A 27,329-nucleotide genomic window follows, 5' to 3' on the forward strand; every position below is an offset into this window, starting at 1 on the left:
CAGGAGACGGAAGGTGACATTTGAGTAAGCGGTAGCAGGAATGAAGGCTAAACTTTAGATGAGTTTAAACTCTACCTTATGAAATGTAAGTTTCTGCATTAGAACCTTTGCAGACATGCTGTTGCTCATAACCTTCCCATTAGTACTTCTTTGGAGGAAGGAAAGTCTGGACCACCCCATAATGCTGATCACAGCAGGGTTACACACACCTGCTATGCAAAAATGCATATATAGAAGCCATGTGAACTTTTGGGCATATTTCTTTGGTAACAGAGAGCAATATTATCACCGTCAAAGACATAAACGTACGATAAGAGCTAATATAATATTTCTTACAGCACCTTGGAGTTGTAAGACAATTCTCCCCGTTAACTAGGTGCATGTGTTTATATAAAGTGGGAGTTTGCATATGTATTAAAAATTGCTGGGATATTCATGTTTTTAAAGAAATATACTGAAGTCCTTGTAGTATAATAATGTACGGTTGTGATGATCAAAAGTGTATAAGCTTGAAGGAGCTGGCCTAAATTAACAGGGCTAATTAATTAATCAAATGCATTGTGAGAACTGGTATTCCTCAGAGATGTAACTCTACCAGTATATTCTGATTGACATTTTTGCATTTAAGCATATTTTCAAAATATACTGAGCTGGTCTGTACCAAAGGATAAGAAACTTAAACCTGTACTACTTCAGCTGTCAGTCAGTATCCTTCTTTTATATAGCCTGCACTTTTAAGGCAAACAGTATCACTCGTCAAAATTTCCTCCTCCTATCTTCTCTTCATTCTTACCTAATTGAGACAAGTTCTGGGCCAGTTCAATGCACTGATGTGCATTGTTAGCAATTTTGCTGAATTCAGCAAGGTTGCTTCTGATTTGCAATGGTACAATTGAGAGCAGAACTTGATTCATTGACCATACTTATGTGTAACAGCTGCACACACTATACTGCTGTATATCTGGTTCAGAGCAGGATCATCACACTCAGAAAATAATTCAGGATGAATTTGCATCATGCACGAAATGTGAAATCAGCAGTAATTCATGGTTCTAAAAAAAAAGTTTTCCACTCATCTAGAGACTCAGCCGTCAGCATTACTCAGTGTGTTGTGAATCAATGAACTAAATCAGCCTCTAGCAGAGTGTGGATTAGAAAAGTCACTCTTTCCCAGAGGAAAATATTGTGTATGAGTTTAGTGTAACAGCTTCCTGCTCCTTGATTTAGATCATAAGACATTTAAATACAGTAAATATCTATAACCAAGACAACATTAAAAAGGCTCTGCTCCACAAATGAAACATCTGCGACTTCATGGCTGATCATCTTAATTGCTTTGCTTAATTACTACTCATCAAAAAAGATATGAAAGTGGGACATACAGAATAAGATGAGATATCAAGGGGCACATCTTCTGCCTTTGTGCAGATTTGTCTGTGTAGTAACAGGCCACATCTCATATGGTTCCTGACAGGAGCCATTCAACTCAAATACCAATTACACATCTAACTTAAAAATCACTGTAACTTAAAGAGTCTAAAAGAGAAGGTAATGGCCTATTTTTGGTACTTCTTTATCCTTTTCCACACAAAAAAATAATGGTAACGCATTCTGTGACAATGCTGTAAAGAAGCCCAAAATACCCTGCTGTTTGTCAGAAGTGTTGGCAGAAGTGAATCACTTCTAGTGTGCTGACAATCATAAAATCAAGTCGTGTTACAATGAAAAGTTCAAATGCAAGGGATCAGGCCAGTGAAGCAGCTTTAAATCATGTGGTAAAGGCTAGCCTTTAAAAGCGAGTAGTGCTTCTGAAGGTGACCAAGCTGGGAGCATTTGTAGACACTGTGCTATGCCACTGTCCTTCAGTCTTACATAAATACATAAAATACAACCAAAAAAAACCAACAAAAGACAACTCTGAGATTAAATGAAATTTTAAGATGTTTGCTCACACAATAGATTTTCTGCCTATTTCTTTCTATATGAAGATTCCAATTACAATCAGCAGCATTTTTTAAAAATCAGGTATTTTTTTGCAAATAAACAAACCCATTGATCAAATGAAATACTGATACTTTGTCTTAGCCGTGTTGGTGTGAGATGGAGAAGCCCAGTCCTAGCATACACATCAGACTATTGAGTTCTTTTTTTATAACAATGATTTTATATTTAACAAAATTTCTGTAGACGGACAATACTCACCTCTCCCCACACTCACAGTGTGATTTTCAGGATGTGGAAAATAAATCTTTGTCTTCTATATGTTTTATCTTTCTCTCTCTATGCTTACGTATATAAATATATATTGTTATTTTGAAAAAGAAAATTCCAAAAGGAAAGTTTTATTATTAGTAGTGGAAGGAAAAGAAAAAAAAAAGTAATAATTATGGGAAAACTGAATGAGCTGTGAAGTTTTATAACATTTCTGTGTCAGAACAAATGCTTTTTTATCGGGTCTAGAATTATGCCTGTGGGAGACAGTAGAGCTCTGAGGGTTATTGCAAAGTGAGAGATGAAAGATAGCCTGCCCTCCTCAATAAGTCTTTGGTAGTACCCCCTTCCCTTGGACTGTACTGCCGTAATCTGGCCCCAGGGAGGAAGAATAAAAGGAAGCATCCATGGTCTTCACCTGTATATTCTCAGTTGTACTGAAATTATCTACATACATAAAATAATGTCAGTCATATCTGACTCCTAATTACATACATACACACAGAGGCACTGTTTTTTTCCCCTCACCCACAACCTCTAAAATAAATAACTACATATAAACCCATTTTGAGGCAACAAAACCAGCAGTGGTCAAATCTATACTACCTCCTGGGTTGCTGAAACCCTTCCAGTCAAATACTAGGGAAGGCAGAAGAGCTGTTTCATGAAGGACCCTCCATTGTATTGACCCAAGAGTAGCAAAGCTCTGGAACCTCAGGCTGGGTCCCAGAAACTTGCCATCTATTGGAGAACAGTCCTGAAGGTATTCACACTATGCACTGCTTTAATTTCATATTGTCAGATAACGAGGAGAAATAAAAACGCTCTGGGGGAGTTTATTTCCCATATATGCATAATATATTTTGGAACCAGACAAGTATACACCAGGCAGACAAAACTGCAAGATACTATAACAGCACCCAGAATTTATTTCTCTGTATCAGTCCTTTCCTATTTTAGGTATCAGTTAAATTTTGTATTCCCCAATAAAGACAAAAGCTAAAAAGCAAAGCTATAACCTGGGAAATATCTGCCTTTAAATATAACATAAACTTGGAAGTTACCTTCTTACATGCTGTGACAGAGCTTCCCAAACTGCTTGCTGAACTGTCTGTGCTGCTGCCTTGGTGCTCTGGGACTTCATGCATCAGTGGAGCTTCAAAGTTGCTGAAAAACAAAAAAAAACCACAACCGCCCAAAAAACCTTTTTAGTGACTCAGCTACATAGATAACTCAAATGAAACCAAAATACAGTTCAGTAAAGAGATGTAACTTAGATCGCAAGAAGCGGTCTATACTCTCCTTGCTGATTTACTAGTCGATTTACTATCTTAATTTTCCGTTTTTGGAAGGCTCTCCTGAGCTACATACTTTGGATATAAAATAGCAGACCAATGTAATTTGAAGACTAGAGTATAGCATATAGCTGCCTATGATCATATCCACCTGTCTTGAATGCACTATAAAAAGTGACACTAGCTTGTTTTCATAAGCAGGCAGCTTGGAGCAGCTAATGAAATACTTGCTGCGTTAATTCAGCTTGGTAGACAAAAGTTTGTTTCATTTTTACCTGCCTGGCAGTGATTAAAATGTAAAAAAACACAATAGGAGTGGTTGAATTCCATAATCCAGATGGAATAGTTTGATACATTGTAGGTTTACAGCAAAGGTAAGTCATGCATATACTATGTTTTGTGAGTCAGTTGTACAAAACAGAACTATATTTACTTTGGGACTGTGCAGATGTGAAATACAAAACCATAAAAACAAGCTCCCCCAGCCAAGTCATTTGTATGCACAACTGGTACTACCTCTCATGCTTTTCTTTTGGAATAGTTCAGGCCAGTCTTGAAAGATTTCCCTCCATATAATAGTCAAGTTGTCACAAGCTGTGTGAAGCTTCTTTGTCTGGATGTTATGTGATTGCTATTAAAGATCACACAGTGCTAAAGGGCTTTTTCTCCAGAAATATACTAAGGAAAGCGTATCCTACATGATGAAGTTCTGCTTCTCAAATTTGGTCTCTAGAGTGCTTTTAATTTATTGCAAGCCATCTATGAGAAGAGGTGGAATGCGTTGTGATAGACCATAACAAGCAACAATCTTTCATCAGATCCATCAGGATAACAGACCATGTGCAATTTCCTGGTACGCTCAATTAAAAACTAAAATGCATTTTCATAAGTCACCTTCACTGGAGCTTAAGACAATATGTTAAGAGGAGGCTACTTTCACTTTTTGCCCAAATCCACAGTCAAATATCAATAAGGCTACCTTTTTCTCAAAGATTCACACATGTATATTTCACTTGATACTGCTAAGGACCAGTTATGAATATATCCCTCACATTGATAAGTAACTTTGTCAGTAAGAATTTTGCTGATGTGTGTGGTGCTATTCTATAATTATTAAAAAAAAAAAAAGTATCTATATGCACTGGAATTAGAGGAATGAATTAAAAGTATAAAACTAACTTAGCACTTATTAACTGCTAACTGGAGGGATGCTACATGAATTGCAGGAGAGGACTGAATACAGATGCACAAGTGAGACCAGCAGGTTAACTGACTTTGCTTGAAAAGTGTGATACCGCTTAATACCTTCTAAGATACCAGCATAATTTGTATCTAGAAGGGAAACTTTTGTCTGTTTGCAAAATTCTGTTCCATTGCTCAGATTATATTATTTCTGGGCAGTAATTTCTCTGGCATTTGACAAAGCAAAATAGCATTTTTATAGGCCTTATACCAAGTTCTTTAAAAGAACGAGGGACATTAAACATACGAAGTCATTCTGGTTTTGTATCTTCATTAAACATAAGAACCTCATATTCAGGGGGTCAAATATTGTAGAAGTTAAATACCCTCCTCGATAAATCCACATTTAGATGCAGCATAGGTACAACTCGGCACTCCCAGCAGAAGCTGTGCACTGCCTCTTTTTGTAAGATGCATCACTTCTTCAATCTAGTAGTAAATTTCAAATCAAGTCTGACCTGCAGGTTGAAGTACAAGGTCCATTGTTTTCTCCTGCTCTTCACTGGAAGGCAGACTGAGTGGCTTTGCCACTGCTTTGCCCTACAGGGAGCTGATATGCTGATGATTATTTGCTCTCAGTTACACTGCGTGCAGGGAACTGAACTTCTAGTGCATGAAGTGCTGCTGAGTCTAAAAGCAACAAAGATGATACTGTGGCCACTAACTGAAGGCCTTTTTGGATCTTAATTAAACAGTACAAATAGAACAGTACATAGCTGGAAAATATAGTTAAAGAGTCATATTCTGGAGCATTAACAAATTTGTGCTGTCTCCAGTAAGAGGCAGCACATTACGTGTTCCATACAGAAAGCATGTCATGTGGAAAAGTCATGTGGAAAGCAAAAAATCTGTAAAATCTTCTTAATCTTTTAAAATCTATGTTCTTTCCAAAAGAAGCCCACTTTTCATTTGTAAATATACACAAGCTTGTTAAAACTACATGATAAGTGAAATAAATGTAGAATACCATTAAATGTTTTGAATGAGAAAAGGCTCCATCTCAGACTGAAGTTCAGACAGGCAACAACAGCTGCCTTTGGTGTAACTGTAATCTCGTAAACTAAATTGTCTTGTCAGCTACCCCAGTCCTGAGCGCTGTACTTCACATCCATCTAGTTACCCAGATGGTACTCAGATAAATTCAGCAGCTGTGTTTCATAGGACAAGGGACAACACATCTAGGAGTATTTGTAACGCTTTCAGAGCTTCTTTTTTGTCTTAGGGTCCACTTTTCCTGTGCTATAACTGTAGAGCCAGAACCCTTAATCTCATGCTGCATTGCAGTTCAACTCTAGAGTTGGGCTAGTGGTATGAACTCCAGGCTCCCACCTTTTGCAAACTGTTTGCAAACAGGTTCACAGAGTCAGAGTTCACAATCACTGAAAAGTGGAATAATTCTAACAAACAAATGCTAAATTATGAGAGCTATGTTTCGCAACAGTTTTAGACTCCACAGTCTTTTCATCAGTGAGTTTATGGGTGTGCAATTTCTAAAAGTACGGAGAAATACATACCCCCACACCACGGCCACCATTGATGGTCAGCTACATGAACACCTCTAGGTTCCATGCAAAGTAGATATGTAGAGGTACACACTAACTGATGGAAAAATGAGCACCTAGCTGAGCATCTTCAGGTCAGGTCACAAACTTCTTCAGGTCACAAACCTGAGTCTTCCACAACTCAAGAAGGTGCAGTGTATGAGATTCTGTCTATATACCTTCAGATTCATAGGTCTTTCTTTCAAGTGGAAAAGGGGTTTGGTGTTTCAACACCTCTTTTTCAATTATCTCATCTCTCAGATCAAAGTTTCCTCTTATCTTTCTTTATCCTGTGGGCACCTTTTCTAAGCTTTAATTTTCAACATGGATGTGATTTCTTAAGAGACCCTCCTCAGGCCGTACAGCTCTGCCACCTTCGCTCTGTAGCAAAGCCAGTAAGATAAACCTACTTTTCATTAACTCCCCAGGAAAAAAAAAAAAGTTCTGTCTTTGGGAAGCTGTCTGCTCTCATTAGTTTCGCAATAGCAAGAAGCTGAAAGAAACTGCTGCAGAGATGTAGCCATCTCATCTTCAAATGATAGCCATGCATTCACTTACTATACTATACTTGTTACTTCACATTAAGAGTTTACAGAAAGCACTAGTCTTTCAAGGCACCTGGCACAGATCGGAGCCTTTTCACTACAAGATAAAGCAAGCTGCTGAAGGTTTCAGGTCCTAATTCTCACCTTTGCTTGGCTCCCCTTGTTTATTATGTGGTGGAGAATGCACATCTGACTTAGATGTGCTCATCTGATTTAGAGCTACCACGGAAGGACACAGGCATAACAAGGAATCTCTGTTAAATGATGGCTCATTTGTGGATTTTTTCCTTTGGTGTAAGAAATCCTACTTTACAATTCACTTTTTGAAACTGAAGCTGGGAACCTGGATCTATGACCCAGTGTTAAGAAGTACACCATTTTCACTTTAATGTTTCCATTAACAGAAGAGTTTCCACAGTCACTTATTTGCCACCAGGTGCTGTTTTACTGATTCATGAATCATAACTGATACTTTTTTCCTACAAAGCTAAATGCTCTCATGAAGAATGAGAACAAATTTCTTGGAAATTAGAGGACTGCAGTAAATAGCTATGAATTTTATGTCACTAACTGTAATAACAATGTCTCATTTATTATTGACCAGAATGCAAAACAGTTGCTTCTATTTTTCTACATTGAATAATTCAAAAATGCTGACCTTGAGGACTCAAGACTTAATCAAAAAGACACAGCTGCTCTTAAAAATAACTGTCTTCTTTGCAGATGTGGCAGATGGTGCTACATCAACTAAGAAGAGGTAATTTAAAGAATTCCCCTGGTTATCACTAAAGAAAATTAATCTTATGAAACAATATCAGAAACTTCAATTCCTACCACCTTGCACCAAGTATAACCAGCTTCCAAAAACTTGTTGTTCAATAATCATTCCTAAGGAGCAATTTCAATAAATAAAAAGTGACCTTTATATATATATTTTGAACCAATCGTATTATAGCCTAGTGCTTTTCATCTTTTTGTTATGATTCCTAATCTCAGCATTTTGAACATACAAAACATACTGATCCATGAAAAAGATAATCTTGATGAGGAAAGTGAACTGAATGAACACAGTGAGGTTTCTCAGTGCAATTAACTCCAAGCTATAGTTGGCTACATTTCTAATGTTTTGCTGATATTTGTACTGAACACCATGAACAACAAAAAAAGGAATGAATCTCATTTTGAAATAGAAATATGAGACAAGTGAAAGCATGGCAAAATACTTCAGCATATTCTTACCTTTACACTAGCAAATAAACCCAAAAGCTACTCAGAAATTTAGGAAGCTTAATCCAAACTCTAAGCATGTAGCAGTTCTGAAAAGCATGCAGCGTTCAAACAGCATCCCTTAACTTCAAAGCCTTTTTGAAGTGGACACACTTTGAAGAGTCACACTCTTCATGTTGCTGTTTAGATTTTACAGTTTTAAAATTTACTTTTACATGTAAACAGGTCAACAAAGTCACTAGCAGAAAAATCTTCAGACGTAACACTGTCAAAGTTACTATTTTAATCCATAGAATTGGTTTTTATTCAGTCTGGACCATGTGTATACTTCAATCAGAGCACAGATGGTTAGTCAAACAGACGTTCTATAAATACCTCAAACAAATGTCTTTCTGATTTTGTTATGGATTTGGAACCCATGTGCAGAATAAAATCACTGGCAATACCAGGGTTTGATCTTGTCAGGTATTCGTAGACTCATTTCATTCTCCCTTGTCTGCTACTGACTTCACTGGGAACTGAAAATACTGAATACTTCCCATCATTATCAGACCTGAGTGTCTGTGCCGTCTAATAGGTACAGGATTTGGTTGCTAGTTTTACGGATCAGCGCACTAAAAAGACTAAAAGTTTAAGTGCTTTTATATTGAATTCCTCATTTAATAACGTCTACTGGGTACTCTTGATTTACATTTCATCTTTATCAGTGATAGAGCTGCAAGAAGACCAGGTCTTTTGCTACATGCTAACGAAAAATAGGAGCAGAGAAAAATACCCCATATTATGGTACACCACACAATAAAAAAAGCCTTTTCCTTCCATGTTCACAGAGCCCTGAATGCTCTTTATTTGGCTCCAAATTTAAGAAAGCGAACAAATGTAGAAGCCTCTGCAAGCATTAGCAATGATCAGCCCTCTTTCAAATTATGTTTTGAAACTATTATAAAAGAACGTGCAAGTTTTACTGAAGAATAAATGTAAACCAAACTAACTAAATTTTATACCATCTACTTAGAAATATTCCTTCCTTCCTTTATTTACTGATTGAATTATTAAAGGAAAAATAGCAAGGTTTTATCTACAAGTCTGACAAACTTCTCCACATTCAGTAGTTATGGCAGGGTATACTCAGATGAAAGACTCGACAATCAAATCAAAGAGTTGACAGTCGGGAACTGAATGACAGATGATCGGGTTGGGAGTGTTTTTTTGGTGATTAACTATATTTCAGTAGTTTACTGACAGAGAGTCAACCCAATATAAACTGGGCTTTTGCAGACAGCTGATAGGCATCCTGCCTTTTTCCCACCTATCCCTGGATTTGACATGAGTTTAGGAAAAAAAGAACAATTCCAGGTGGACCTTTGTTATGCTGTTTAGAATGGCTACTTACTAAGGAAACCTAGAAAGGACAGGCTTGGACCTTGGTCAGAAGAGACTACAGAAAAAGCATATGAGGAACCATGGGATTTCTTCCTGGTAGGGTGTATAAGGCAATGAAAGAAAATGCCTAGAATGATATGTAGGATGCAGTATTGGCAACAATATTTTTTTTAAGAGTTCCTGATTTGGCGGATTTTTAGAAGGTGTGAAAATAAGCCCTGGATCAACAACTAGGGACCAGACAAGGTCTGATGAGGAAGAATGATTGAGCTGGGGAAAGATTAAGGAACTGACCCTTATATTCAGGGAGGGCTAAAGGACTGCACCTTATGGAGATGGACTGAAAGATAGCCAAGACTGGTTTTCTCCCCTAACAGCGAGGAGTCTAGACTCAGCTCTGGAGTGCCAGCTAGGTGGGAAACTAAGGCACCGTTGAGGATTTGATTGCAGGAAAGAAAAGAAATATTGTTAAAGAAAGGATTCTTCAAAGTAATTAGTCTGTATGTACATAACTTAAATGGGCAGTACTGATCAGGAAGATGATTTTAGAGAGATACAGACTGAATTCACTATAACCAGGCACAGGTATTAACAGGAACAACAGAATAAGGCAGTTTCATTTCTTATATAGCAAAGCAATAGACTTGCTACTATTTAAGCCTACTAAGTCAGCAAGAAGCAACCTAAAATCAAAAATAGTCTTAAAAGATGCCCCACAAAAAATTCTTTATTCATTTAGCATATGTAGGTGTACTGTACAATAGCACTTGTCCTTGTGCTGTAGAAAGAAGGACAAAGAGGAAACACTTGTTTTTCCTCTCAAACAAGAATGTTCATGACTGTGTATTTATTAAGCAACTTATATTATTACTGCACTTCTGATGGCAAAGCTTATTCTTAATATAGATTATGCTGTTAGTGTAGCACGGTATAATATTCCAAGCGTGTGGTGTTATCTGATCTTATTTCTTTTAAAGACAAGGGAAAAAAAACATTGTGACACAGCTGGAATCTGGTGAAATTTGGTCCAAATTAAATACATAACAAATGTGCAAGCAGCTCCCACAGATTTTAGCTAGAAATGGAAATTCTCAGCATTTTTCAAGATGAAGTCAAAGATGTTTTAAATTAGGCTTTCATGCCATAAACCACTGGGTAATTTTTAAAAGTCTGTTTTAAATGTTTCTTGTATCTAACAAACAACTTGTGTTCTCTGCTCCTCTCCTCCCTTTGCTATGCACAAACTGTCAGGTGGGCATTTCAGGAAAATCAGTGGAATACGACATAGGAAGAAACAGGTGATTTCATGTGGAGGATGTTAATCTTGGTTTAAATAGTTTGATAAGTGTTTTGGACATCTTGTTTATATTATAGCTAAACAGTCAAGCTTCTTAACTGGCTTTTGTCATCAACCCACGCAATGTGTTTCTGATTCTAAGAATTAGAGCAACAAGAGTCAACTACTGACAAAATAGGCCTCAAAGTGCAGCACGTGCAATTAAGTATTTCACTCTGACAACTTTTCTTAAAGATTACCTTTTAAAGATCTCAAATCTACTCTATAAAAGCTTTTTATTAATTAAATTCAAGACAGATAGTGAGTATTTCCGAAAGGAAGAGAAATGTGACAAAGATGTTTGTAACTTAAAAGTAAATGCATATGTCATGATTTTATTTGAATAGAAAACATATGTATCAATCAAAACTTGCCAGCTGTTCCCATGTTTTCCTTTTTAGAATGATCACAAATCAAATAGACTGTAAAAGTGTAATTGAAATGCAGTAGGTACTCAGGATTATGTGTGTGATAGGAAGGTGAACAGTTCTTTCATGTTTTGAATGGTGTGTTTCTAATGTTCAGCAGACTTTCTGAAATTCTCTCCACCAGCTCTCCTCAGAAATAATAAATCTGGCTTTGGAAATCTGAGATTAACAAAGGGCTAACTCGTCCCCAGATATTTAAAGGACAACCTTGGGAATTTTCTACTATCATAGAATCACTTTCAGCTACTTTAAAAAAGGTAAAGGATAAAGTTGTTAGTGAAGAGGGACTGGTGATACTGTAAAACCAAAATTTTAAATGCAGAATCTCAATTATAGAACAGCTTGGGGTCTTGGGAAAAAAAGCACGTGTATGACTAGCTGAGAGGCCATAATATCATGCTGAACAGTGTTCTTCATTACAAATCATGAGATCCTAGAATTAATGTCAGCATACTGTAGTTGAAGATGCAGTTTTCCATATCACAGAAGTTAATGTTTCTGAATACTAAAGGAAATTGTAACAATATATTTATTCCAAATTCCTGAAGACTCCCCAGCCACTAGTAAGCACAGAACTAATCAGTAAAGCCTGACAACCTCTGTTTTCTTTTCCTTTTTTTTTTTTTTTTCTTTTTTTGGGGCATTTCTGAGATACAAGTCAATCAGAGCAGAGGGAGAACCAATCAGGAATCTGTGTGGCATACAACTAGATAAGCTGGTGTTATGCCAAGCCTTTTAAAACACGGGGACAGTGCTACTGTAGAATGATGCTTCCTACCACCAAATAACCATGCTAGCCTGCGTGGTTGTTCTAATTCATGAAGGAGGTAGTGTGTTAAGTGGAATGGTCAGATTACCCTCATATTCAACGTAATGGTGGTTTACAGACATTTTGGCAAGCCACCAAATACATTTTGATCTTCTGTTTGGCAGAACAGAAGATCTAAGCAGGTATTTTGAACCCGTCTGCTTGAATTCCTCCCTTCTACCCACCCCTGAAAGAAACAAGACTTTGCCATTGTGAGCAAAGCTGGAAGCTTTGGTAGATATTCTTCCACGGAGAGGCTACCCTCCTTCCACAGTTCTCAGAAATAATGTTACCCAATTGTAAAATCATTTCTACAGCTGTAAAGATGAAGGCAAATCATAGATTATTGTAATTAATTTCCTTGGACAGGCAGCTTCACCAATACATCTGTATATTCAAAAAACAATTGGTCAAAACCACTCTATGCAGTTGTGATGTTGGTCCCTACTAAACTTCATTTGATTATGGTAAATATTTTACTTTATATCTATATATATATCTAAACAATATCTAACAATATCTAAAGTACTTTCAAAAGTACCTGTCTGGTAATTGTATTATTTCTTCAACTCTATTCTGGTTTCCATCCCTTTTTATTTGAAAGAAAACCAAATTGGTTTAGATGCCTGCTAAATCTTTCAAAACTTTGCTTAGCATTATAACAGTGTTCAGAAACCAATATGGTTTTACCTTAACTAATGATACCAGAAAAGTAAAACAATAGTCTAAAATAAGTATCTTCATCTAAAATATTCACAGAAATTTCCTATTCTCTTTAATCCAGTATTGTTTCTATGACCACCTGCGGTTATATTCGCAAAGTATCTCATTAAAATGTCAGGGTACATTCTGAAGTTATTTTAATGCCAAACAATACATTCTGTTATTGCTTATTCACAACAAATCTTATTTTAACATAATTTACATGCCTGAAATATTACTGAACAATTCTGATTTGCTACTAATATCCCAAAGAAACACAAATCCTATCAATTTTGATGCTAAATTATTATGTCAATAAATAGCAATCTGTGATAATTTATAGTAAACAAGGCCTCAAAACACACTTGTTTAAAAGTATGGGTTTTTTAAAAAAGCACAACAACATTGTCAGAGATGTGAACAAAATGAAGCTACCTCTAATTATCTTGGCTTCTAATATGATAAAACATGATCTTGTATAATTCTATCAAGACACTACAAACATTGTCTTCTGTTTAGCTTGCTTGAATTTGTGAAACTTTTTTTCCATGGACTGTAATGTGATTAACAGGATTGAGTGGTAGGTATAAAGGCAACATTCTCATTTTTTTCCTAGTTTATACCAGCATAAGGAAAGCATGAGATTTCAGTCCAAGAAATTATGATTGAGGATTTTTTGGCAAGATGAATCCTTCTTCTTTCTACCCCCTAAAATCTACTGCTTTTCTAACTATATATAAGGAACACAGGACGTTATCTCTGAGAGTCTAAAGGTGGATCAGATCAATGAGTTATTAATTTAATTAATCTAATTTTTTTCCTTGGTGGCATTATGTAGATAAAATGCAGAGCTTCTTCAGCCACTGCTTTGCAATGAACTTGTGATAACTGGGCTTGAAAAGCTTGACTTGTTCTTGCTGGGTTGCACAAGGTCCAGCAGGAATATCAGCACCACCAACTGAGCCCAGCTTAAACTTTCAGATAACCTTATCATTACCTGCAGTGTGATTATGTGAGTACTTGCTAAGTTAGTATTCTTGCATTTACACCTAATGCAAAAATATAGACCAGACTATGTGTAGATATGGATTTTCAGTTATTCAGTCAGAAATCAAGAGGAGATTTGGTTGCAGAGAATCTGAGAGAGATTAAATTGCTCTTTGATGCCACTTTCCCTTTTTCATGCTTGCTCCTTGCAGACAGAAGTGTTTCTATTAGATGTTAGTTCAGATACAGACAAGTTGACTTCTACCACAGTCTAGGAATGATCCTACAATAAATCCTTCAGTGAAGCTGACCGTGTGGTTGGATCACACATGATGAACAGAAAGGGTATCTAAATTGACCATCTGTATCCCAACCATTAGATTGTCCAGGCTTCTTTTTTAAAAAATAAAAATAATTTGGCAGCGTGAAATTTATGTATTTTCCAATGAAGCCAAAAGTGCCAAATGACCATAACCCACAGTACAAAGGCAGCTGAAGGTCCTCACTGTCTCTGGGGCAGGGATATTACCCTTCTTCAGCAGAGCCCAGCAGCAGCCATGCTCTTCCTATTAACTTCATTAAGAGCAGAGGTTGTCTCTTGCTTCATGTCTGATCAGAACTGCAAAGTCCAAGTTCTTTTGATTCAAAGGAACAGAAAAAGAGGTATGCACTTAAATCCAGGTTTTTCAAAATTACTATTGTTTTATGAGTGGCGGATCACTGTAACAACTTCAGCTTGAGAAAGATGCAGTACAATAGAGAGGTCTAGTTCAGTGTATACAAAAGCAATCCACGCCAAAGTAAACCTGGTCTTATGGCTTCTTTTTTTGTTGTTTTTAATTAATGGATTTGGATTTTTATTTGTATTTGTTTTTTTTGTTTATGGTGCATCTCTATTTTTTCAGTGGTTACTCTTTTCCTAATATATGATACCTTAAAAGCCATGCCTTCTAAAGGAGAAAATGATCTGTTGCACTCAGCAAATATGTGCTTACCTATGAATTCATTTTGCCTGTATGAAATAAAAATCTGCGACTGATGGTAGTACCCAAAGATATCCTTCTCTTACACTTGGATGCGCTGTTCCATAATGTACAGTATTGATTTCCATAATCTTAGAAATATTGCTGTACTTTTAAAAGTGTCAAAAGTTTGTATTTTGTAACTACACTAACATTTAAATTACATAATGCAAACCACTGATACAGTTCATATATGCTACTTACTTTTAAGAGTGTGAGTGATGTGACCATTGGATTTCACTGAATTTATGGCAGATATCATGCTTAGGATTAAAGTTATTGGCAGGTACATGTGACCATATAACTAAGCTCCTTAATAGCTGTTCTATTAGTTCTGTATTTTTACAAATTCAAGAAACAATTTTTTTTTTTTTCTAGTTGAGGGGAGGGTCTTATTCCAGAATTTGTGTGAGGATGATGGATTTTTCATTTCAATATCACAACATGCAAATCTTTTCCTTTTAAAAATAAATGAGCTGTTCATTTTTTGGGATGTCTACAATGGTAATATACATTTTTCACTGAGAATGAAGACATTGCCTTGACAACATAGAAGAAGAAAAATCTATTAGGAAGTTGTTGAACTGTTACCCTACTGATTTAATCTCTTCCCTTTTCAAATTGAAATAGCATAGACAGTTATAAATTAATCTTGGGGGGAAAGGATTCAGACCTAATTTAAACACAGTTCTAAAAACTAAGAGGCACCTATTTCTCCTTTTAATATTCTGAAGATCCACAGCATGTAATGAGCAGTTCCACTGCTGGTGAAGATGTGCTGCGCCTGGTATATGAAATTCTGATACCTGTATAATCTCTCAAAGAGTACATGAGGACCACCTGAGTTTTTTTATTGCTGAAAGAAAATACAAATCCAGTCCCATGGGACATTCTAAGTAAATTGAGCCTTTGTTGAAGTGAAACTACAGTACCCAAGTAACTTAAGGTTACTGTACAGGAAAGCGTGGCAGTCCCCATTGGCCTGCTGAAACGCTCTTACTTTTACAACAGTTCTGTGCGTGGGCTGAAGGGTTACACTCAAGCTTTCTGGGTTTACCTAGCCCACACACACAGTGCTGCCACTCCAGCAAGAAAATTAACTCTATGCAAGAAAAAAGCCTACAAATCTAAGCGGTTACATAGTTGCCACTAAGTAACTAATTCTATACAATATCCCACCACATGGGTGCCTGGTGTGTCTTTGGGAAAGCCAATCATCATGTTCAAAAAGTTTTAAATGTAACACAAAGCTGTCTTAGGTCAATGAATTGCAGCTTTTCAGCAATTCCTATCAATTTTTTTCCAGAAAACGAAAAGCTCCTGTAATACTTGGAAGCTGGTTACTGTAAGTGCACGGATTCAGCTCAGAATACAGCATGGACTGTAGGTCCCAGCCTTAAAAGTGAGCACTGAGGGTTGTACCGGATTTATTGACCAGTTTTGAATTCTACTAGCTGGGAAATGTGCACTGCAGCATCAGGTTCTGTGTTAGAATTTTTTAAAAAATCCTCTTCCCCCTTCCCCCCCGCCTCCCCTCCCAAGCTGTAAATTGAATTAAATTAAGATTTAGAAAGGAAACTTTCTCATATAGCAGTCAAAAATAATTAGATATATAATAAATTGTGATGTCACAACCAAGAAAAAACGTAGCTTTCATAAAAAACCACTGACTACCTATTATGTGTCATGGGCATTGGCAGCAGCCAGATATTTAATAATAATCAGGCAAGTCTTGAAGTGAAGAAAATTAATGAGGGAAACTAAAGAGATTAATGAAAATAATCCAAGGTTGACAAGATTAAAAAAGAAGGTTTCAAATTTATACTGGGCACCAAATAAATCCTAGCAATCATAGTAATTAATCTGCACATACTAAATTTGTACTTGTTATTAAAAGAAAAACAGAAATATCCAGTATAATTTTTCCCCTCTGTGAAGAAGGAGGAAGGTAAGGTGTACTGTACATGCAGACTGAAGCACTATATAATCCACTGATAAGCAAAGAGGTGGTTAAAAAATCAGGGAAACAACCCCATAAGTTTCTCACACCGAGCTCCTGATGTATGTAAGGTGTTTCAAAGCGCATTGTCCCTAGCAGTGCTAGGCAGGCTTTCCCCTCCTGCTGCTCCCCGGAGAGCACAGCCAGCACCATCCAGGAGCCGGCACAACACGCAGGGAGACGGGGAGCTGCTGCTGCATTTTATTCAGTGAGTAGGTAATTAAAGCTATTGTTTTGATTAGAAGTTTAACTCATTTTTCTTCTGAGAGAAAGCTAAAGCTGTGTTTTCCACTTCTGGGTGAACGTTCAAAACTACTTGGCTATTAGTACTTGGGTTCCTGGTCCTTCATGTTGAAGCTGTTTCCCCATTGTTAAATAACTAAATACTGTCTGAGAGGCAGCTGCAGCATTCCAGCTGAGTTTGAATGAATGTGATACAGAGCAGTGTACTTGGAGGGACCACTGCTGGGATCCCTGTGATCCCAGGTTGGTATCCTCACCAGAGTGAGCTCTCAGCCTCTACTATCAGCCTGTTCCTGCTCCTCAGCACCTCCAGCACACAAGACACTCTGCTGTCTGAATATGGGACTTACTGTTCTGATTTCTGGCTGTTCAGGTGCCAATCATGGCTTAAAATACTGTTCTGTAGAGGATGCTCTAATCTACAATGTTCATAGACCCAAGTCAGGGAATGACAGGTGCACGAGGGAGTGACCTGACGCAGGTTTTAGAGCTAAGGTTTCTTATCCACAGTGCAGATAGAGGCTCACACCAGCCTAACTGTGCCTCTTTGCCTCCTACTCAGGGTGTAGCCTCACAAACTACATGTAACAAGAGTCAAGCCTTTAACACAGGGCTGAGAAAGAAGATGGCAAAACCCTGCTAACCTATTAAGTATGCTTACAATGATTACCAGAAAAGAGCTCATAGCCTATATCATATACAAAATAAACAGCATAGGAACAAATTATGGACATATCAAACTGTTATTACTAGTAATTGTTAGGGTTTCTCAAGTCACTCCTGGTGGAAGGAAGTTTGAAGGAGAACTGAATGATGAAGAAGAAGGGTTGGTACATATAGGCAGAACCGTGAACACAGTGACTGACATTATAACAGCCACTACAGTCAGGAAGGGAAGAAGTGATGTACGGGAGTAAAGCAGGAACCGAAAGAGGAGATTAATGGATGTTTTTAGGAAAAGAAGTGTGAAGTTCATGTGGGAGGCTAGAGTAGCCCAGATTAAAGAATTCAAAACAGATGAGATTGGTAAAATGAAGAAGTGGAGGTGCGAGTCTGGAAATAAACAATAGTTTTTTGTCACTATAGTGCGTACTGTGTTAGTGAAACAAAGCATGGAAATTATGTAGTTCTTTTCTTCATTACTTCTGCAAGTCTCCCTCTTCCTGTCACCCACAGTCCCACTCCTCAAAGGATCAGATTCCTCATCCACAGACTTATGACCATTGACAATTTAAGTTCCTTCTGGTTTTAGCTAAATTTTTTCTCCCCTAACCTCACTGAAGGAAAACATCTTTGAGAATTGTTGCCTATGTTTGATAACATAGGTTAGCCAGGTTAATGAACTGTTTAAAGTCATTCCCCATGAAAACAGGATGCAGCATGTCATTTCAAGAATTCCCACCACTGACAATCAAACTGACGTTGTAAGAAGGTAGTGAATATCCAAAATGATTACATTGCATTAGATAAATTTTCTGGCCACTCCACTCAAAACATCTGGTAAATTTACCTGCTAATTTGCAAATGAAAAGCATACCCAGCAAGTATCAAAGTGATTGCTCTGGTCAGGCTGCAGTACTGGTTCTGCACGAGTGCAGGAATGCTAATTTCATCCTCATATGTGACACCAGCTACTGTTCTAATGCATGCAGTTGTCTTGATAACGAAAGTTCTAGCATTACAGTCTTGTTCAGGGGATATCTTTATTTGCCCTCTTTAATTTAAATAAGATTTGTAATAAATTTCTTTTCCTTTTACTCACAGAGGTGGAAAAATACGGAGAACAGATCTGTAAGTTATGTGGTCAGTATTACCAAATATCACCCCTCACCCCCAAAGTAGCTGTCTTTGCATATTTCATTCCACTCATCATTGTTACTGTGGTTCTGATTTTTAGGGTTTTTTTAATTGGAGTTCTGTTTTAAAAATTTTATTATTTTTTAATTTTTTAGTGATTTCTTCAAAGAAACTGTTATATATATCTTAGTCCCATGACTGTTGAACTTCATAATTTGGGTCTTTGCCTGCAATTTTGTCTCCTTAAAGGATCAAAGTTTTATTTCATTCATTCCTAAAAGCATCTTAGTACAATGCCACCAAATCTGTTTTCTCTGTTATACAAGATCTGGGCTGCTTTGCTGGACCACAAGAGCAGCTGTCAGCTCAAGTCTGTGACATTAGTGTTACTCTCTAAGTTACCAACAGCAACAAGTGCATGCTACATGCCTACCATCTGTAAGAAATGTCTGATATAGCCACAGCTTTTGGATCTCTTCTTAGTTTGAATATCTTAGAATCATAGAATAATTTGTGTTGGAAGGGACATTTAAAAGTCATCTGTAATAAAGGTCATCTCCAACCCCTCTGCAATGTGCAGGGACATCTTCAACTAGATCAGGTTGCTCAGAGGCCCGTCCAACCTGACCTTGAATGTTTCCAGGGATCGGGCATCTGCCACCTCTCTGGGCAACCTGTGCCAATGTTTCACCACCCTTATTGTAAAAAAATTTCTTCCTGATATATAGTCTAGTTCTTCCTTCTTTTAGTTTAAAACTATTATCCCTTGTCCTATCGCAACAGGCCCTGCTAAAAAGTTTGTCCCCATCTTTCTTATAAGCCCCCTTTAGGTACTGAAAGGCCTCAATTAGACTTCCTCGGAGCCTTCTCTTCTCCAGGCTGAACAAGCCCAACTCTCTCAGCCTGTCTTTATAGGAGAGGTGCTCCAGCCCTCTGATCATCTTCGTGGCCCTCCTCTGGACTCTCTCCAACAGGTCCATGTCCTTCCTGAGCTGAGGACCAGAGAGCTGGACACAGAATTCCAGGTGGGATCTCACCAGTGGGATCTCCCTCGACCTGCTGGCCACGCTTCTTTTGATGCAGCCCAGGTCTTAACTTAGCTCTTTGCATCTGTGGTCAGCCTTAGCATATTCTTCAAATGGAATAAATGCTTGGTTTCCAACAGGACCCTATAAAATCAGAAAGGCTTATCTAAGCCATTCACTGTGCCCTATGTGCCTAAGTTTTCTGCCACACCAGGTATTACTGAGGTGCAGCAAAGATATTTCATTTTGTGTTGGTGATAAAAAACTTTTCGTACTAGCCTGGAGAGCAAGTTTCTTAGTAATAGCCAGAAATTCTTTGGCATTCTCTTTTCACTGTTTAAAATATAAAACCTGCTACTTCTCATCTCTGTTGGGTAGATATGCATTTTAATTCTTTTGAATTACTGTTCAGTCTAATGTTGCTTCTAAGACCCAGTGCTGCTTCTAATTCTGAATTGAAGAACACTTATTATTTCTCCTTTTCTTTCCAGTATTCACACAAAAGGTGTGTTGAGAGCATGTGCCAGTCCACAAGACACGTCTGAAGACTTATTTGTCAGCTCAGATTACTTTCAGATATACAAGGTTGGCCAAAAAATTATATATGTGTATAGGTTTAGTTTCATAAGCTCGAGCAGAGAAACTGCAGTTTTACCGAAAAGGGTGTTGTAACTCCTTAGGCAGCTGTGCAAAAGCATCCCAGATAGTCACTCGCTTACACAGGGGACAGAAGCACAGAAGTTCCTGACTTGTATGTAAAAAATTCAAGTATTTTTCCTCCTACCTTTCACCTGGAGAGGCAAAGTGTAAGCTGGTATGTTTAAGGTGTTAATGTGGTTTTGTTTCTCTACCATAAATAAAGCAGTAAATCATTATAGACCACAGTTTTAGCTTCCCAACTGTGTTGTGCACCAAAAATGTCTTTTGGCTGGTTGAAGAAAAACTGACAGCTACCAGTTCTGTGCAGTTCTCTCCAGCTGCTCATCTGATCCCCAGGGGAAATGTTGTCTGCAAGAAGCTACTGCCAGAAACATTAATTTATCAGTGGATGCCCAAAGGCCACTAGCCTGCTCTGCTGTGCTCCACAGTGGCTGCAGACGTCAAGACCCAGGGCTTATGTTTTTGCCTTCAGATATGGAAGCCAAAGCAAGGCAAGGTATTGAGCAGGAATTAACATGCATCCTGAGTTTCTGCTGAACTCAGGTAGCAGTCATATTGTGTGATAGGAGAGTCAGCAAGGTGGGCAGAGCTGTGGCCTTGGTTTAGGGAGTTGGGTGTACATGAGTAAGACCAGGCAAGAACAGCCACAGAAACAGGCCAGTGCCTGAAATTATTCTGTAGGGAAGATGCAAAATACTATTTGATTTATAACAGTTTGACAGTGAAAACTTTCTTTGGTAAGGTCTGTAAAGCTAATTCCTAAATGCTAACATTCATTGTTTGTATTTCTTGACAGCCACTGTAACTAGATCCCAATTAAAGTTGCCCAAATACGATATAGTGGGCATGATGAGCTGAAGGTGTATGAGGACAAGTTATCTGTTCTGTGACTTCCCAGCTGTGCTATTTTCCCAAGGTTTCCTGGTGAATACAGGAATGGCCTGAATAAATTACTCACTGTTCTGGTCACCTTCTTCCCTAGAGACTTCTGACCCTTATTCACAGACAGAAAGTATGAAGCTTACATAGATGTTCAGCAAAGAAAGGGTTACCTCGATTAACAAATAATAAGCAGCTGTCAACATACCAGCTGCAGGAGATAAAAGAGATGAAAAAGTGGGCTGCAGTTCTTGGTGTGAGGAAGTTTGACTGCTTAAACTACAGGAAGAAAATCTCTCACTCTTCAGGAAGAAGAAAGAGGTATGTCGCTCATGGGAGCAAGATTAAGTCTTGTCTATTTCTGTAGCAAGGCCAAGGTTTTCTGGTTAACAGGCCTAGCTGGGGTGAAGAGATGGGTAGATGGCAGAGCTCTGGAGCAGAGTAGGACTGGTTTCCTCAAGAGATGTTTTATACAATGATGAAAAACCTTGTAACGATTGTGTGGAGTTGGAAGGTGGTTGTATGCCTATGAGGAGTTTGATGTTTAACAATGAAAACAAGACCACAAGCAAGAAAGGCAGCAGCTTATCTAATTCTTAATATCTTTCAGACTGACTCTTTAGAATATCTGTTTGTGTTTTTCTTTCTTAACCCTAGTTACTGAGGTCAAGACTGGATTCTACCTAATTTCTTTTGTAGAGTGTGGAATATAGGATGTCAGATTGGATAGCCTAAAAGTCTCTCTGGCCTTAAACTCTGAGTCCCTCTCTTGCTTTCAGATTGTGGCTTCCCATAAAAGACTAAAGCTTGTAAAATCACCTTGGTATTCGGGGTGTACAAGTTGCATATAGTACCTACTAGCTATGATTAAAAAAAAAAAATAATAAAAAAAAAGAAGGTAAAACCCGCTCATTTCACCCTGAAATGCCAAGGGAAAAAATGCGAAGGGATAGTTCTAGATCAGGCAATTCAGATCAAAGTGCAAAAACACTATTAAGCTTTGGTCAGTAAATGTTTATTGATATGAAACGCTATTCTGTCAAGGCTCTTTGAGGGGTTGCTTTAAAGCTTTTTGTTTCCTTCAACTAAATAAAAGCAACTTCTCCTGTAATTATCACCCACTTAAGTGTTGTTGTCTCTCCCTCCCCCAACCAGTTCCTCTTGAGTATTCAGACAGTTACATATCGTTTCACTATCGTCCTTTTAAGGCTGTGTTTTCTCCGAAATTTATTTCCATCATTTTTACCACTCATCTCTCACTGGGACGCTGCACTGGAAGAAGCTAAACCAAAACGAATTGTAATAATTTGTAACCTATGCTTTTTATCTCTGATAGTCTGTATCATACTTAAACGGTACAATTTCTATAATATTTTGTCTGCTTGCTATCATCAAAATCCAATTTACTTGTGATTCTTGAAAACTATGCTTAACCACATCTTGCATCTCCGGTTGGCTGCTCCTATCTATGCAACGATTTCCGTCTTGAAGGAAGTTTTGCTCTAATCCGTTGTTCATAAGTGCTATAAATATATGTTTGGTGGAGCTAGGATAATAAAAGTACAGTGATTTTTTTTTTATTTTAGGTTTTCTTTCATTGTGAGAGAATATGATTTACTAGGGTAGTGTACATGCATCGAAGGGAGTTAAGCACGATATCCTAAAGGTATTTTATTAAGCACTATTTAACTTACAGATTGTCTTAAGATGCTACGGTATGAAAACCAGCCGTTATAGCAAAATTAGCTGACAAAGTCTATACTTTTTTTCCCTATTTTAAGAAAAGCCCTTTAATTTCTGCTTTTCGTGTAGGAGTAAAGTCATGGCGCTTGACCACCTTCTGGCAGGTAGCAGCACATCCCCAGCCCCTCTGCAGCCGAAAGCGAATTCGCAGTGCCCCGTTTTCCGCTCCCGAGCCCCGGCCCGGACGCTCCCGCCGGCCTCCACCCACCCTCCCGGCCGCGCTCCCCCTCGGCTACCGCAGAAGCCGAGCCCGGCGCCTCCGCGACCGCCCCGCCGCTGCGTCCCCGCTCCTCCATGACCGCCCTTAGGCGGGGGGAGCCCGCAGGGAAGGGGTCCCCGCCTCCCGTGGCAGGGTAAGCCCAGGCGGGGGTCCCCGGTACCGAGGCGGCGGGCGCCCAGCGCGGCTCCTCACCGGGCCGGGGACCGGCGGGCGCCCAGAGCCGTTGCTCGGGGAGGACGGGCGGGCGGGCGGCCAGCGCCGCTCCTCAGCGGGCCGGGCGGGCGAGCGGCCAGCACCGTTACTCACCGTGCCGGCGGCGGGGACGGGCGGGCGCCCAGCGCGGCTCCTCAGCGGGCGGGGAGCGCGGCACCCGCAGCCGTTACTCACCACAGGCGGCGGCAGCCCCTCGCGACGCGGCGCAGCCCCACGCGCGCAGGCGGCGGCGCGCGGGGAGGGGAGGGGCGGGGGCGCGGGCCCTACCTGGGCGGGGGGCGGCCGGCCATGGCGGGCGCGGCGGCGGGACCCTCCGCTCCGACGGCGTCCGGACGCCGAGAGCCCGGTCCCGGTGCGCTGCGGAGCGGCTCCCGCCGGCCCTGCCCTCTGCCTCACTCCTCCCCTACCCGCCCCGGCAGCCTCCCCCGTCCCTCCCTCACGGCCGGGCCCCAGCGGTGGCGGCGGGCCGGGGGCTGCGCTCCCCGGGGCAGCGGTCGGTCTGGCTCCCCTCCCCGTGGCCGTGCGGGCTGCGGCGGGTCCGAAAGCGGCACCTGAGAGTACTGGACCCTTCGCACCTGCAAAGCGTTGTCGGGGAGCTGGGGCCCGGGCGGGACATGGCGGGCGGCGGGTCGGGGCAGCCGGCCGGGGTTACCGCTGCCTCGCTGAAGCGCGGTGGAGGGATGCGGCGGGCTCGGGACGGCTGAGGAAGTTGCTGGTGTCCTGCTGTCTTTGTGGTGCGGGAACTGGGACGCGACAGCGAGGTGTTGGGTGACTCCGGCGAGAAACGGGCGGTCGTTGCCGAGTCCTCGTTATCAATGTCATGATGTTCTTGCAGCCCCAGCCCCGTCAACCATGTGATTTAAGCGACAGGGCTTTCGTTCTTTCCGCCTTAGATGCAAGACTCGGGAATTTAGAAAACGAGCCTGCTTAGTTAACTACAACTTATGTCTTGTTTTGAGCTCCTTTAGACTGTTTTATATGGTTACTTGCAGCAGGTTTGTTTTTTTTTTTTTTTTTTTTTCCTCTTTTCAAGGAAATACTACATGTCTTGTGGCTTGGCTTTGTCGTGTTTGGACGCCCACGTCTGAGAATCTGTGCAGTACAAATTATTAGAATTGGTCTCTAGTCATGGAGAGGTGAGACTAAAAGCATCTGAGTCACAGGTGATGCACGGTGCAAGCGTAAGTTATTTGTGAACCCGGAGCTAGAGCATACGCAGAGCCTCCTGGGTTCGGCAGGAGTCCTTTGGCTCAGGTGTGAAATTTGCAGGGCTGGAGACAACTGTCATCACCTTGTAGTGGCTGGCAAGATCCCCCTTTTGCTGAGATTTGTTTTCAATACATTAGTGATCTAGGTCAGAGCCCAAGGTCTGCTCTCTCCAGTTAGGTGATGAGTATTTTGCTTCTGTCAGTTGCATAGCGAACACTGTACTCAACAGAGGAATTCATCAGTAAAACCATGGCAAAAACTTATACATATCCACAAATACCGCTGGAAGCTTGACTGATGTATGGTGAGCCCTGCTCTTTAGTCATTGCTGTGTTCAGAGATTTGCTGAGTAAATTCAAAGACAAAGAGGAAGGGCAGGTGGCAAAGGCAACTAAATCCACACTTTGAGAACCACCTTTTTCTTCTGCATTAAAGATTCAGTGTTTCTCATCTTTAAATGCGTCATTCCTGTGTCTTTTCTACACCTTGCTATTCCCTTTAGTTGGCACAGCATTACGAAATCATGAAGTTTAGTGAGTTTTGGAAGGGCCTGGGGCATGTGGAGGGAATTAGTTTATATATTAAATCAGGTTTTGTTCTCTGTTCCAATTTACAGTGCAGAAATTTCTTAAACCAACTTTGCAGCCAGAGGCATGGTATCATTTAACTATTGAACCAACATTTTTCATTGTTAAGAAAGGCTACCTGAAGCGTTTGCTTTTGGTGACTTTTGCATAACCAAAGAGGAGAAAGTTTCATGTTAAATTTTAAATACCTCTTCAGACTTTGTGCTAAGGATATGGATTATCCCTGCTGTTATAGCAGTCATCTGTCCACTTGTGAAGTGACAAACAGAGAGATGGCAAGGCTGATAGCTACATCGTGGTGGTTAAGAGTAAATGGGAATCAAAGCAACAGGAAGTGTTGTGTTTTAAATGGAAAGTGGAGAAGCTGAGAAAACTGAGACACAGCAGCCTCTTAGGGGAGTGCTTGAAATACGCTGGTCTAAAGCCAGCCCACCTAACACCACAGAGACCTGAGGAAACTTTTCAGGCTCTGAGTGAATAGAATGTCCTGAAATCCAGACCCAGGCAAACCAGAGACTTTGCCTGCTTAAATGCAAGCCCAGGTTAGTACTGAAACTGGTTGTCTGCATGTGATGTTACCCACTCTGTTTAATACTTCAATGTCAGCTCCTCTGATATGACTCCCTCAGCACTGTGCTATACCTTTCTCATGCTCTTCCAATGTTCTAGCATCCCTTCATTCCTGGAAACAGGCTGTAATGCCCTTTCCTCCTTCCCAGTTCTCACCATGCATGATCAGTGTTTTGGGGTTACTCAGCCTTCTGGGTCTGTTGTGTCCCTCAGCCCTGCTGAGACTGTTTCTCATCAGCTCTTCTCTAATACATACCGTTGCCGTGCCCACGTAGTGCTTAGTGTTTTCTACCAACTTCCTCTTGATCAGTTACTTCAATTTCATCTGTCGTCTTTAAGTAATTTTTACGTGACTTTGCATCAGATCTCCAGTTTTGTATTTTAAGTGTCCTGTTTTCCTTGTCATGGCATTCCCTTTCTGATAAATTCAATCCTGTTGCCACCAAGCTTCTAGTCTTTCACACGTTCTTTCTTGTTCAGTAGCTTTTCTGCTCCTCCTTTGCTGTCATTATCTTACCTTTTTTCTGTCACTGCCAATGTTCAAGCATTTCTTCTGCCCCAGATATTTACTGTTACCTCAGTTTAAGTCCACAGGCGACTTTGCCTGGGTGTCTCTTAGGTTGATTTAGGCTACTAATTAAAGCTGATCAAGGCCTGCTAGCTGGTCCCATAAGCATAGGGTAGGGCATGGCTCATGTCTAAACTCCTGTCATTTTTCAAGCAGTGTGACCTCATCCAGGCTGCTGTTTGGTTTTGTTTTTATGAACAGAAAACACTAACAATTAAAGAGTACAGCTGATTGTGGGTCTGTGCCTGGCTCTGACACACATAGACATAGCACACACAGACACTACCAGTCACGCAATATGTCTGTCTCTATCAGTTATTAATATGCTCAAATTTTTTATCTAACCTTTCTGCTGCCTTCTCTTGGACACATCCTGAGCATTACAGCCTCTCTGCATTCTCCGTATGCCATGCTTTAGTTCCATGGTTTTATGGTACTTAAACCTTGTCACCACCAAGGGTAAGGCAGTTAATATTAACATATCCCTGTGATATTATATTTTATTTATCTTCTTCATAGATTTTGGAGAAGAGGCTCAGACATTACTTGCCTACAGATGTTCCTTTTGACTGCCTCACACCATTTCTCATCCTTAACTCTTCTGTCACCCTCCTTTTCCCTAGCAGTGTGCAATTCTTTTCTCTCGGTATCTTTTCTGTTTTCTCCCTTACTACTACTACTTTTACTTTTACTCCCCCTCTCCCCCCTTCTTTTTTTTGCCCTCACTTTCATTTTGCTCTCTCAACTATTCTGCTCTAAGATAAACAGTTACGGTTTTCACATTCCTCTTCCTGGGATTCGGAACAGCCTCTTCAGTATCGTTGAGGTGCATTGCTTCTGTTGTGAAGGAAAAGGACAGAGAGACCTTCAGTTAGGGACAATTCAGGGA

At 39.8% G+C, this 27,329-nt stretch overlaps 1 protein-coding gene across 4 annotated transcripts in view; it reads right to left on the reverse strand.

Moving 5' to 3' along the window:
• SPHKAP (SPHK1 interactor, AKAP domain containing) overlaps nucleotides 1–24,931 on the reverse strand; it is a 72,073-nt gene extending 47,142 nt beyond the window's left edge. Inside the window, exons 1-2 of one of the 4 annotated variants that reach the window (XM_074590084.1) lie at nucleotides 24,082–24,931; nucleotides 3,276–3,378 (exon numbers count right to left, since the gene is read on the reverse strand). In XM_074590084.1, coding sequence (XP_074446185.1) covers nucleotides 3,276–3,378; nucleotides 24,082–24,122 — 144 coding nt within the window. In that variant the 5' untranslated portion in view covers nucleotides 24,123–24,931. Of the gene's footprint in view, nucleotides 1–3,275; nucleotides 3,379–23,485; nucleotides 23,738–23,773; nucleotides 23,919–24,081 lie in introns of those variants that run through there. The other 3 variants (XM_074590085.1, XM_074590086.1, XM_074590088.1) reach the window with 3 other exon arrangements.
• Nucleotides 24,932–27,329: the final 2,398 nt, after the last annotated feature.

This window comes from Larus michahellis, chromosome 6 (genome assembly GCF_964199755.1).
Source record: "Larus michahellis chromosome 6, bLarMic1.1, whole genome shotgun sequence".
Classification (NCBI taxonomy): Eukaryota; Metazoa; Chordata; class Aves; order Charadriiformes; family Laridae; genus Larus; species Larus michahellis.